The sequence below is a fragment of the Eretmochelys imbricata genome, chromosome 21, assembly GCF_965152235.1.
Source record: "Eretmochelys imbricata isolate rEreImb1 chromosome 21, rEreImb1.hap1, whole genome shotgun sequence".
In the NCBI taxonomy this organism is placed as follows: domain Eukaryota; kingdom Metazoa; phylum Chordata; order Testudines; family Cheloniidae; genus Eretmochelys; species Eretmochelys imbricata.
This window is the reverse complement of record NC_135592.1, coordinates 18,638,410-18,650,632: the sequence shown is the minus strand read 5'-3', so window position 1 is coordinate 18,650,632 and position 12,223 is coordinate 18,638,410. Positions and strand designations below refer to the sequence as shown.

Sequence of the window (12,223 nt, the reverse complement as noted above, 5' to 3'; positions counted from 1 at the left end):
GGAGATGGACTTCTGTGTGGATTGTCACAGCTGCACTGTCAGCGAAGAGGAAGTGTTAGATGATGGCCTTCCAAGTCTTGGTTTTAGATCTGAGTCTTGCAAGATTGAACAAGTTTCACTCCATGCATCTGAAGAAGTGGGTTTTTTTACCCACAAAAGCTTATGCCCAAATAAATCTGCTAGTCTTTAAGGTGCCACCGGACTCCTAGTTGTTTTTGTGGATACAGACTAGCTTGGCTACCCCTGTGAAGATTGAACAGCTTTCCATCAGATCTTCTGTACAAGTCGATTCCTTCAGTTGAGGAACCAAAAGCTTGTTTCAGTAGTAAGGAGAAGATCCAAAACAGAGTTGAGGCAAGTACACAGTCTTGCTTGACCCCACTACAAATCTGGAAAGCCTCTGAGACTGAGCAGTCATATTGGACTGTACCATACCTGTTTTCATGGAAGGACCAAATCATGCTCAAGAGCTTGGGGGGACATCCAATCTTTTCTAGAAGCAAAAATAGTCTGCTTCTAAAGGCTATGTGAAGGGGCACTGTTTTCTGCATTTCTCTTCTAGTTGTCTCAGTGAGAAGATTATGTCAAAAGTAGACCTTTCGGCTCTGAAGCCACACTGATTCAGGATAGATTCTGTGTGCAAGGGTCTGAAGTCTGTTCAGGACAACTCATGCAAAGGCTTTTCCCATGATGCTGAGAAAGTAAATGCCATGATAGTTGTTACAGTCACTCCTGTCACCCTTGTTTTTATAGAGAGTGATGATGTTGGCGTCTCTCATTTCTTGTGGTACTTCGTCTTCTTTCCAGCACAGGCAGAGCAACTCTTGAAGGTGTTGCAGTAGAATAGGTTTTGTGCATTTTACCACCTCTGATGGTACGCAGTCTTTTCTAGGGCAAAAGAAAGGAAACTCAAACCTGAAGTCCTGGCCATAAATCAGCCACAGGGAGGGACTGAACTGGAGATCTTCGACGCATGCCTACACACCTCTTAAAGTTAACGCTCCCTTTTAAAAAACGGCCCAATAAATTCTCAAAACATTCATTATTCACAGTACACAAAGCCTGAGTTTGTCACTGGCTTACCAAACACAAACATGCTGCTCCCATAGACTACCGCTGAATGGTGATACCGGGGCGCTGGAGGGGTCCCTGTGGTAAAAGCCCTGGGGGAGAATACAAAAAGATAGGGTTGACTGCTGCTTCCTTTGTGTGTTTCAAGTACACAAAGAAATTATTTAACTTGGGTATGAAGATATTTGTTTTGGGAAGGCAATCAACTGAAGTCGTTATTTCAGTGTTAATAAATGAGCATTTTCATTGATTCTATATTTTCTAATCATGCTGACCATGATTTTATGGTAGATTAAGTGTTTTATTAAGTTTAATTCTTTTTTTAAATATATTATGCAAAGTTTAAATATGAATGTTGAAATAAATTCTGCAACACTATTATATAGCTACATAGTAAGATAACACACCGCTCACAGCCCAGGCTGGAGTGGGGCGAAGTTGGCTTTAACCCTTCCCAATCCTGGGCTGCTCTGGGAGCTGGACGAGTTCTCTCGGTAATGGAGACAGCCTTCAGAGGTTGTCTAAATGACAGCAGCCTCCCTTGGCTGCTCTAGGGGCAGCAGTGCTGCCCCAAATCTCAGCAGCACCACTGACATAGCCCCTGGCATGCCCTCTACACCAGGAATTGCAAGGGGATTCTCAGAAGTCAGCTCTACAACTGTCTTCCACAGTGCTTGCTGTAACTGGGGCTCTTTACACAACTCCCACCCGTTTACCTGGTGTAAAGGGGCTGAAACAGGAGCGAGGATCTCACCGAACATCAACAAATACATGAATGAGGTGGAAATTAAAATAACCTTGACTCCAGGAAAAAAAGTCAAATAATCTCCTGCTCCCAAAGAAGTTTTTACTTAAGTTAACCCATTTTGGACAGCTGTCAAGTCCAGTAGACTTCTATGGCAGGAATTAAATCAGTAATAAAAATGAGAAATATTCTCATACCTGCACCAAGAGCAATCCTTTACGTCAAATCTCAATAGATCATTCAACATTGTTTTTCTGCAACGGAAAGAGATGGAAAAGATGTAATGAATGTTTAGCTACATATGCAGAATAAAGACAAACTACAACAGCACTAAAACTTTGTAGGAATAAGAATTGCCAGAGCAGATCACAGCAAGGATCCAGCTAGTTCAGTATTCTGTCTCTCACATAGCCAGTACCAGATGATTTAAAAAAAAAAGAAACCCGATTGTTGGCACTTACAGAATACCGAAGAATTTATAGCCCTTGGAAAAAAATATTTCTTCTGGCGAGTACAGCTGTGAATATTCTTAATATCCATATAAATAGATCATTCTACGATCCTACTAAGTGTTTGTCATCTGGGATGTATTGTGGCAGGAATTTCCACAGCCAAAAGAAAAGGTGTGTCTTTTTATCAGTTTTAGTGTCCTGTCTGTTATATGATGTCCCCTCTTACTTTGTATTTTGAGAAAGGGTAAACAGAAGAGCTTAATTTGTCTTCTCTATATCACTTATTATTTTATACCTCAGTCACGTCCTTTCTTATTCATGTCCTCCTTAAAACAGTCCTAGTCCTTTCAACTTCTCCTCATGCAGCAGTCTCTCCTCTTACCTCTATTAATTGTTGACACCCAATACCCACCTCTCCATCCCTTCTATTTCTGCTCTCTTGTTTTTGAGACTAGCCCTCTAGAGCATGAGCTCCAAGTGGCTGACACTCTCACAAATACAGAGCTACCAAGGCAAAGAGCCATGGCTCCAGTATAAGTCACCTATCTGAAGAGAAGAGTATTGGGACAGCAACATTTCTAAGGTCTGGCCCCAACATAAATTCTCAAGACTTTCATCATCTGGCCCTGGGGAGCTCTCACTCCTGCAGCAAATACCCATAAAAGACAGAAAAACTAAGGAACCTGATCATCATTCTTACGCAGAAAGAAATGAATCATGTGCATGTGACAGTCTGTATCCTTACGTTCATTCACCCTTTTTAGAAAACTATAATGGATTTTGTACAAAGCTATCATTTGAAAATTCACAATGTACTGATCATTAGTGTCCTGGTAAAATATGCATGGCAACATTGTATGTAAAGATTTTACTGTATAACATTGCTGTAACATGCTCCAAATTCAGAAAAGCAGACACAAACCAATTCCTCAGAGACGAAAGGCAAACTGATGCCTCAGCCAGGTGTCTACAAAATCCGATGGACTATCACCTGGGTAAGCAGTCATTCTTTGGCAAGAAAAAGGGTGTGAGAGAGAAATGTATATGTTGGCAAAGAAACAGCTGGAAATTCCTATCCCACAGACTGTTGCCTGAACCCCAGCTGGAGATGATTCTCAAAGTAGAGAGTTGCTATAAGAAAGGGGTACAAACTCCCCAGATTATCTCTCCCTTCATCTCTACTCACAGCATCAACAATACATGAAGGAAAAAGGAAGCATCATTGGAGTGGGGAGGGATCCTGGCTGAAAGATTCTAGTAGTCTTCTACTAGAACATATGGTGAGAGAGCCTTTTGCTTTACGTTCACTTAGCTTGTTAAGTTAGGTATCAGTTTGCATTTTACCTTTTATTTCTTTGTAACCAATTCTGACTTATGTCTCACTACTTGCAATCACTTAAAAATCTATGACAGGTTTCAGAGTAACAGCCGTGTTAGTCTGTATTCGCAAAAAGAAAAGGAGGTCTTGTGGCACCTTAGAGACTAACCAATTTATTTGAGCATAAGCTTTCGTGAGCTACAGCTCACTTCATCAGATGCATACTGTGGAAAGTGTAGAAGATCTTTTTATATACACACAAAGCATGAAAAAATACCTCCTCCCACCCCACTCTCCTGCTGGTAATAGCTTATCTAAAGTGATCACTCTCCTTACAATGTGTATGATAATCAAGTTGGGCCACTTCCAGCACAAATCCAGGTTCTCTCACCCTCCCCCCACACACACACACACAAACCCACTCTCCTGCTGGTAATAGCTTATCTAAAGTGACCACTCTCCTTACAATGTGTATGATAATCAAGGTGGGCCATTTCCAGCACAAATCCAGCGTTTAACAAGAATGTCGGGGGGGGGGGAGGGGGGCATAGGAAAAAACAAGGGGAAATAGGTTACCTTGAATAATGACTTAGCCACTCCCAGTCTCTATTCAAGCCTAAGTTAATTGTATCAAATTTGCAAATGAATTCCAATTCAACAATTTCTCGCTGGAGTCTGGATTTGAAGTTTTTTTGTTGTAATATCACAACTTTCATGTCTGTAATCGTGTGACCAGAGAGATTGAAGTGTTCTCCGACTGGTTTATGAATGTTATAATTCTTGACATCTGATCTGTGTCCATTTATTCTTTTACGTAGAGACTGTCCAGTTTGACCAATGTACATGGCAGAGGGGCATTGCTGGCACATATCACATTGGTGGACGTGCAGGTGAACGAGCCTCTGATAGTGTGGCTGATGTTATTAGGCCCTGTGATGGTGTCCCCTGAATAGATATGTTGGCAACGGGCTTTGTTGCAAGGATAGGTTCCTGGGTTAGTGGTTCTGTTGTGTGGTATGTGGTTGCTGGCGAGTATTTGCTTTAGGTTGGGGGGCTGTCTGTAGGCAAGGACTGGCCTGTCTCCCAAGATTTGTGAGAGTGTTGGGTCATCCTTCAGGATAGGTTGTAGATTCTTAAAATGCGTTGGAGGGGTTTTACTTGGGGGCTGAAGGTGACGGCTAGTGGCGTTCTGTTATTTTCTTTGTTCGGCCTGTCCTGTAGTAGGAATCATAGAATCATAGAATATCAGGGTTGGAAGGGACCCCTGAAGGTCATGTAGTCCAACCCCCAAAGGAGACTTCTGGGAACTCTTCTGGCTCTATCAATCTGTTTCTTCACTTCCGCAGGTGGGTACTGTAGTTGTAAGAATGCTTGATAGAGATCTTGTAGGTGTCTGTCTCTGTCTGAGGGGTTGGAGCAAATGCGGTTGTATCGCAGAGCTTGGCTGTAGACGATGGATCATGTGGTGTGGTCAGGGTGAAAGCTGGAGGCATGTAGGTAGGAATAGCAGTCAGTAGGTTTCCAGTATAGGGTGGTGTTTATGTGACCATCGTTTATTAGCACTGTAGTGTCCAGGAAGTGGATCTCTTGTGTGGACTGGACCAGGCTGAGGTTGATGGTGGGATGGAAATTGTTGAAATCATGGTGGAATTCCTCAAGGGCTTCTTTTCCATGGGTCCAGATGATGATGATGTCATCAATATAGCGCAAGTAGAGTAGGGGTGTTAGGGGACAAGAGCTGAGGAAGCGGTGTTCTAAGTCAGCCATAAAAATGTTGGCATACTGTGGGGCCATGCGGGTACCCATAGCAGTGCCGCTGATCTGAAGGTATACATTGTCCCCAAATGTAAAATAGTTATGGGTAAGGACAAAGTCACAAAGTTCAGCCACCAGGTTAGCCGTGACATTATCGGGGATAGTGTTCTTGACGGCTTGTAGTCCATCTTTGTGTGGAATGTTGGTGCAGAGGGCTTCTACATCCATAGTGGCCAGGATGGTGTTATCAGGAAGATCACCGATGGATTGTAGTTTCCTCAGGAAGTCAGTGGTGTCTCGAAGGTAGCCGGGAGTGCTGGTAGCGTAGGGCCTGAGGAGAGAGTCTACATAGCGAGACAATCCTGCTGTCAGGGTGCTACACGCTCTCAAAGAAACTGCGGAATCACCTGATCAACATCCTCTACAGCAAACAGGGAAAGATTAAGAATGTGCTCTCAAAAATGGATACTCTCATAAAAAACCAACCTTCCACACAAACTCCCTCGTGGCTGGACTTTACTAAAACTAGACAAGCCATTTACTACACACACTTTGCTTCTCTACAAAAGAAAAAGAGTTACCAAAAGAAACTACAGCATTTGCTCAAGAAACTCCCTGAAAAAGCACAAGATCAAATCCGCACAGACACACCCCTGGAACCCCGACCTGGGATATTCTATCTACTACCCAAGATCCATAAACCTGGAAATCCTGGGCGCCCCATCATCTCAGGCATTGGCACCCTGACAGCAGGATTGTCTGGCTATGTAGAGACTCTCCTCAGCCCCTACGCTACCAGCACTCCCAGCTACCTTCAAGACACCACTGACTTCCTGAGGAAACTACAATCCAGGTTTGGGAATCTCCCTCACATCCTCAGCTGTGAAGACCAATGCAAAGAATTCATTTAGTTTCTCCACAATGACCTTATCGTCCTTGAGTGCTCCTTTAGCACCTCAGTCATCCACTGGCCCCACTGGTTGTTTAGCAGGCTTCCTGCTTCTCATGCACTTAAAAAAAAAATTGCTATTACTTTTTGAGGCTTTGGCTAACTGTTCCTCAAATTCCTTTTTGGCCTTCCTAATTGTATTTTTACACTTCATTTGCCAGTGTTTATGCTCCTTTCTATTTTCCTCACTAGGATTTAACTTCCACTTTTTAAAGGATGCCTTTTTGCCTCTCACTGCTTCTTTTACTTTGTTGTTTAACATATAAAGCAATACTCCATAACTTCACATAACATGATCGTACATACAATCTAACAGGATATTCATGTTCAGCAGATCAAGACTTTTAAATTGATACCTCACAAGGCATACTTTTTGTACAAAACATATCATAATCAGATGGGAATGGTGAATATGGGATTCCAGGGTGCTACTATCAGGTACAGAATGTCACACCCGTGTTTTACAAAAGCTATTATTCAGTTTTTACTGATATTAACCTGAATTTTGGACCACCCAAATACATAAAAATACTGATTACGTTAAGAAAATTCAGTATATTACATTAGGTGTTTATGTTAATAATAAATTGGTCTAAGTGTATAAGGCTTATAAGGCTGTCTGTTCAAGTAAGGCAATGTAGTGGAAGACACACATATGAGCATGCTTGTGTATATAAGTGATCTCTCTCTCTCCTGCCACCCATCTCCACCCTCTGACAAACAGATATATGTACATCGGTATTCAAGTCCTAAAAAATGAAGTGTTAGAATTCCCCAGACTAAGCTCCCTGTTCCCAAAGGAGAGATGGCAGCTCTGTAACCTGTGCAGTCTAGGTAACCAAGGAACCATCGCCTTCCAGAGCAGGCCCAGAAGCAGTATTGGTGGAGGATGTAATGCAAATGGGTGGCACCCTCTATCTGTTAAAAGAAAAGGAGGACTTGTGGCACCTTCGAGACTAACAAATTTATTTGAGCATAAGCTTTTGTGAGCTACTTCATCGGATGCATTGGATAGATTTTTCCAAAATAAATCTCATTCTTTGCTCATTTCCTTCCAGTCATTGTGTATTTCATTAACATGCTACTTACCCTCTACCAGATCATTAATAAAAATGCCAAATAAGAGATGTACTCACCAAGGCCTGGTCTACACTACAGGGTCAGGTTGAATTTAGCCACGTTAGGTCGATTTTAAAATGAATGCGTTCACACAACCAACCCTGTTCCATCAACTTAAAGGGCTCTTAAAATCGAATTCTGTACTCCTCCCTAGCGAGCGGACTAGCGCTGGGTCAAATTTGGGGTAGTGCGGATGCAAATCGACGGTATTGGCCTCCGGGAGCTCCAGAGTGTTCCATTGTGACCGCTCTGGACAGCACTTTGAACTCTGATGCACTAGCCAGGTACATAGCAGAAGGCCTGGGAACTTTTGAATTCCATTTCCTGTTTGGTCAGCATGGTGAACTCAGCAGCACAGGTGACCATGCAGTGCCCCAGAATTGCAAACGAGCTCCAGCATGCACAGAAAGGGAGACACTGGATCCAATTGCTGTATGGGGAGAAGCATCTGTACAGGTAGAACTCCAATCAAAAAGAAGAAATGCAAATATATTTGCCAAAATCTCACAGGGCAAGTTGGAAAGAGGATACAACAAGGACACAAAGCAGTGCCGCGTGAAAGTTAAGGAGCTGAGGTAAGCCTACCAAAAACAAAGGAGGCAAACAGTCGCTCTAGGTCAGAGCCCCATACATGCCAGTTCTATGATCAGTTGCATGCCATTCTAGAAGGGGAACCTACCACTACCCCACCACTGTCTGTGGACACCTGCAAGAGGGGAGTCTCAATCAACAGGGAGGAGGATTTTGTGTCTGAGGAAAAGGAGGTGGAGGAGAAGGACGAGAATGCACAGCAGGCAAGCGGTGAATCCATGCTCCCGGCAGCCAGGACCTTTCCATCACCCTGGAACCAATACCCTCCCAAGGCGGGATCCCCAACCCTGAAGCCGGAGAAGGCACCTCTGGTGAGTGCACATTTGTAACTACAGTACAGGGTTTAAAAAGCAATAGTGTCTAATGTTTGATTTGCCCTGAAGAATTGGAATGCATTCGCAGCCAGTACAGCTACTGGAAAAGTCTATTCACATGTCTGGGGATGGAGCGGGAATCCTCCAGGGACATCTCCATGAACCTCTCCTGGAGGTACTCTGAAAGTATTCTGAAATCATTGCAGCACAAAGCATGGCAGCAAATGGTCCTGGGTTTTGGTTGCATTCAAGCAACATTCAGTCTATATCTTTCTGTCTTAGCCTCAGGAGAGCGACATCATTCATGGTCACCCGGTTGAAATAGGGGAATTTTTGTAAGGGAACAATAAAAGGACCCCGTTCATGCTGGGCTGTTTGCACTTGGCTAAAAGGGATCATCCCAGAGAATAGCCAGGCAGTGGAGTGGGGGACAGGTGTGTGCTGCACATTCACCCGAAAACCGCAGCCTCTCCTTTTAAATGTGAAGCCCAACCCATTGCTTCTTATGGGTAAGGATGGCACTGCAGTTTGAAACCATTCCCACATGGTAATAAGCCAGCCCTGCGTACCCTTTGTCTTACCATGGCTGCATGGAAACCGAATTCTGTTGCTCAGCTGTGTGTGATGTGCCATCATACCGGCGGACGCTCAAAATAAAACGCAAAATGCGACCTTGTACCTAAAGCACATGTGCTGTCTGCTGTGAATTGTTTGATTCACTGTGAGTCTCCTTTTTGTTCTCAGAAACGTATCACCTTAAATTTACTCTCCCTTTTTATCTCGCCCCAGGTGGAAATGTTTCTAGGCTCCCCCTATCATCTCCATCCCTGAGGTTATCGCAGATTACAAGGTGAAAAAAAACACACTTGGGATGACATGTTTTCCAAGGTCATGCAGTCCTCCAGCACTGACAGGGCACAGCCGAATGCATGGAGGCATTCAGTGTTAGAGGCTAGGAAAGCATTAAGTGAGTGCAAAGAGCAGAGGCAGGAGCGCAAAGAGCAGAGGCGATGCTAAGGCTAATGGGGGAGCAAACGGACATGATATAGTGTCTGGTGCAGCTGCAGGAAAGCCAATAAAAGCACAGACCCCAGCCACATCCATTGTACAACTACCTGACCTCTTCCCCAAGTTCCATATTCTCCTCACCCAGACACCCAAGAACATGGGGGGGGGGGGAGGCTCTGGGCGCCCAGCCACTCCACTCCAGAGGATGGCTCAAGCAACAGAAGGCTGTCATTCAAACAGTTTGATTTGTGGTGTGGCTACAATAAGCAGCGTGGCCTTGTTCTTCCCTCCTCCCGCACCCCACCCTACCCCACCCGCGCTACCTTGTCAGTTATCTCCTCTTTTTTTTTTTTTTTTTTTTTATAGTAATAAAGAATGAATGCATGGTTTCAAGAAAATAGATACTTTATTTCGGAGGGTGGTTGGCCTAAGGAGAATTAAAATCAACATCAAGGAGAAATACACACAACTGTCACACCAAAGCCTGGCCAGTCACGAAACTGGTTTTCAAAGCTTCTCTGATGCGCAGCGCGCCTTGCTGTGCTCTTCTAGTCGCCCTGGTGTTTGGCTGCTCAAAATCGGACACCAGGCCATTTGCCTCAACCTCCCACCCCGCCATAAACGTCTCCCCTTACTCTCACAGATATTATGGAGCACACAGCAAACAGCAATAACAATGGGAATGTTGGCTGCGTTGAAGTCTAAGCTAGTCAGCAAATAATGCCAGTGAGCTTTTAAACGTTCAAAGACACATTCTACCACCATTCTGCACTTGCTCAGCCTATAATTGAACTGCTCCTTACTACTGTCCAGGCTGCCTGTGTACGGCTTCATAAGCCATGGGAGCAAGGGGTAGGCTGGGTCCCCAAGGATAACTATTGGCATTTCAACCCCAACGGTAATTTTCTGGTCTGGGAAGTAAGTCCCTTCTTGCAGCTGCTCAAACAGCCCAGAGTTCCTAAAGATGCGAGCGTCATACTCCTTTCCCGGCCATCCCACGTTGATGTCACTGAAACATCCCTTGTGATCCACCAGTGCTTGCAGCACCATTGAGAAGTACCTCTTGCAGTTTACGTACTGGTTGGCAAGGTGGTCTGGTGCCAAGATAGGGATATGCGTTCTGTCTATCGCCCCACCACAGTTAGGGAAACCCATTGCAGCAAAGCCATCCACTGCACATTACCCAGAGTCACTACCCTTGATAACAGAACGTCAATGATTGCATTGGCTACTTGGATCACAGCAGCCCCCCAGTAGATTTGCTCACTCCCAATTGATTCCCGACTCACCGGTAGCAGTCAGGCATAGCAAGCTTCCACAGGGCTATCACCACTCACTTCTCAGCTGTCAAGGCGCAGCTCTCATCCTCGTATTCCTGCGCTTCAGGGTGGGTGAAAGCAACAGTCAGAGTTCCAGGAAAGTGGCCTTACACATGCGAAAGTTTTGCAGCCACTGTGAATCATCCCATACCTGCAACACTATGCGGTCCCACCAGTCTGTGCTTGTTTGCTGGGCCCAGAATCGGTGTTCCACTGTATCAACCAGCCCCACTGCCACCATGATGTCCCAGTTGCCACAGCCTGTGCTTTCAGGAACGTCTGTGTCCATGTGCTCATCAAAATCGTCCTCGTGCTGGTGTCTCTTAGCCCTGTTCTGCATATACTCCAGGATAATGCGCAAGGGGTTTACAATGGTCACAACAGCAGCAGTGAGCTGAGCGAGCTCCATGCTTGCCGTGGTATAGCGTCTGCAGGAGAGCAGAGTTGCAGCGGAAGCAGTGGATGACGACAGATGCCACAAGAATAGATATTTATACAGAACAACGAGAGGATCTGAGAGGTGGATTCATGGCACCAGGAGAGCAGAGTTGCAGCGGAAGCGGTGGACGACGACAACATGGAGAAATTTGCTGTTGAGACTGAGCTCATTTACAAGAGCAGAGTTGTAGCGGACGCGGTGGATGACGGTTAGCAGTCGTACTGCACCGTCTGCTGACAGCAGCACCCAGAACACAACAGCAGGGGTGACAGTGAGCTGAGCAGGCTCCATCCTTGCCATGGTTCGGCGTCTGCACGGAAAAAAGGCGCAAAACGATTGTCTGCCGTTGCTTTCATGGAGGGAGGGGTGACCTACAACATGTACCCAAAACCACCCGCGACAATGGTTTTGCCCCATCAGGCATTGGGCGCTTAACCTATAAATTGCATATTTATGGGCAGCGGAGACTGTGGGAACGGTGGGATAGCTACCCACAGTGCACCACTCCGTAAGTCAATGCTAGCCATGGTAGTGAGGATGCACTCAGCCAACTTAATGCGCTTAGTGTGGACATACGCAATAGACTGTATAAAATCGATTTCTAAAAATCGACTTCTATAAAATCGACCTAATTTCGTAGTGTAGACATACCCTAAGAAAAACATTTGGGAAGAGGATCTGGGCGGAAAATAATTAGTTTTCCGTTGTGGAATTGCATGGGAATTTTTTCATTCTAGGCAAGATTTGTCCAGACTGTTGCAAAAGCTAGAGGTTCAACCCCCAAATCCAGCAGATCTGGAAGCCATCAATATGGGGCCCTCCTATACCTTGCAGGAGGCCTCAGAGCCATTGCATCAGGTAGTAGGGTATGTTACTCCCACATTTGACCAAAATTCAGAATAGTGTGGGTTGTTTCATTTAGGAGGAGAAAATGATGATGGAGACAGGTATCTTTGAAGAAGTCATTTTATTTAGGAAGAATGTACAAAGTCTTGTTCCCCTAAACACTGCAGAACTCTAACAGCAGAAGACAGTTTCTTTGTGCACAGCTCCAAGCCCCTTCCTAGCCAACAATCAGTCGGAAAGCACTCTCTCTCTCTCGGCTTTTTCTCAGGGCCCTGCTCCTAGTGCTTCTGTGGCTGT

The 12,223-nt window shown here is 44.9% G+C and overlaps 1 protein-coding gene across 10 annotated transcripts in view; it reads right to left on the bottom strand.

Moving 5' to 3' along the window:
• Window positions 1–12,223, bottom strand: part of LZTR1 (leucine zipper like post translational regulator 1) — a 317,240-nt gene that overhangs the window by 290,759 nt on the left and 14,258 nt on the right. For all 10 annotated transcript variants that reach the window (XR_013348515.1, XM_077839232.1, XM_077839229.1 and 7 more), the window contains exons 3-4: window positions 2,014–2,070; window positions 1,084–1,163 (exon numbers count right to left, since the gene is read on the bottom strand). Coding sequence is in view for 9 of the 10 variants with exons in the window: in XM_077839232.1 (XP_077695358.1) it covers window positions 1,084–1,163; window positions 2,014–2,070 (137 nt within the window). In the remaining variant the exon portion in view is untranslated. The remainder of the gene's footprint in view (window positions 1–1,083; window positions 1,164–2,013; window positions 2,071–12,223) is intronic.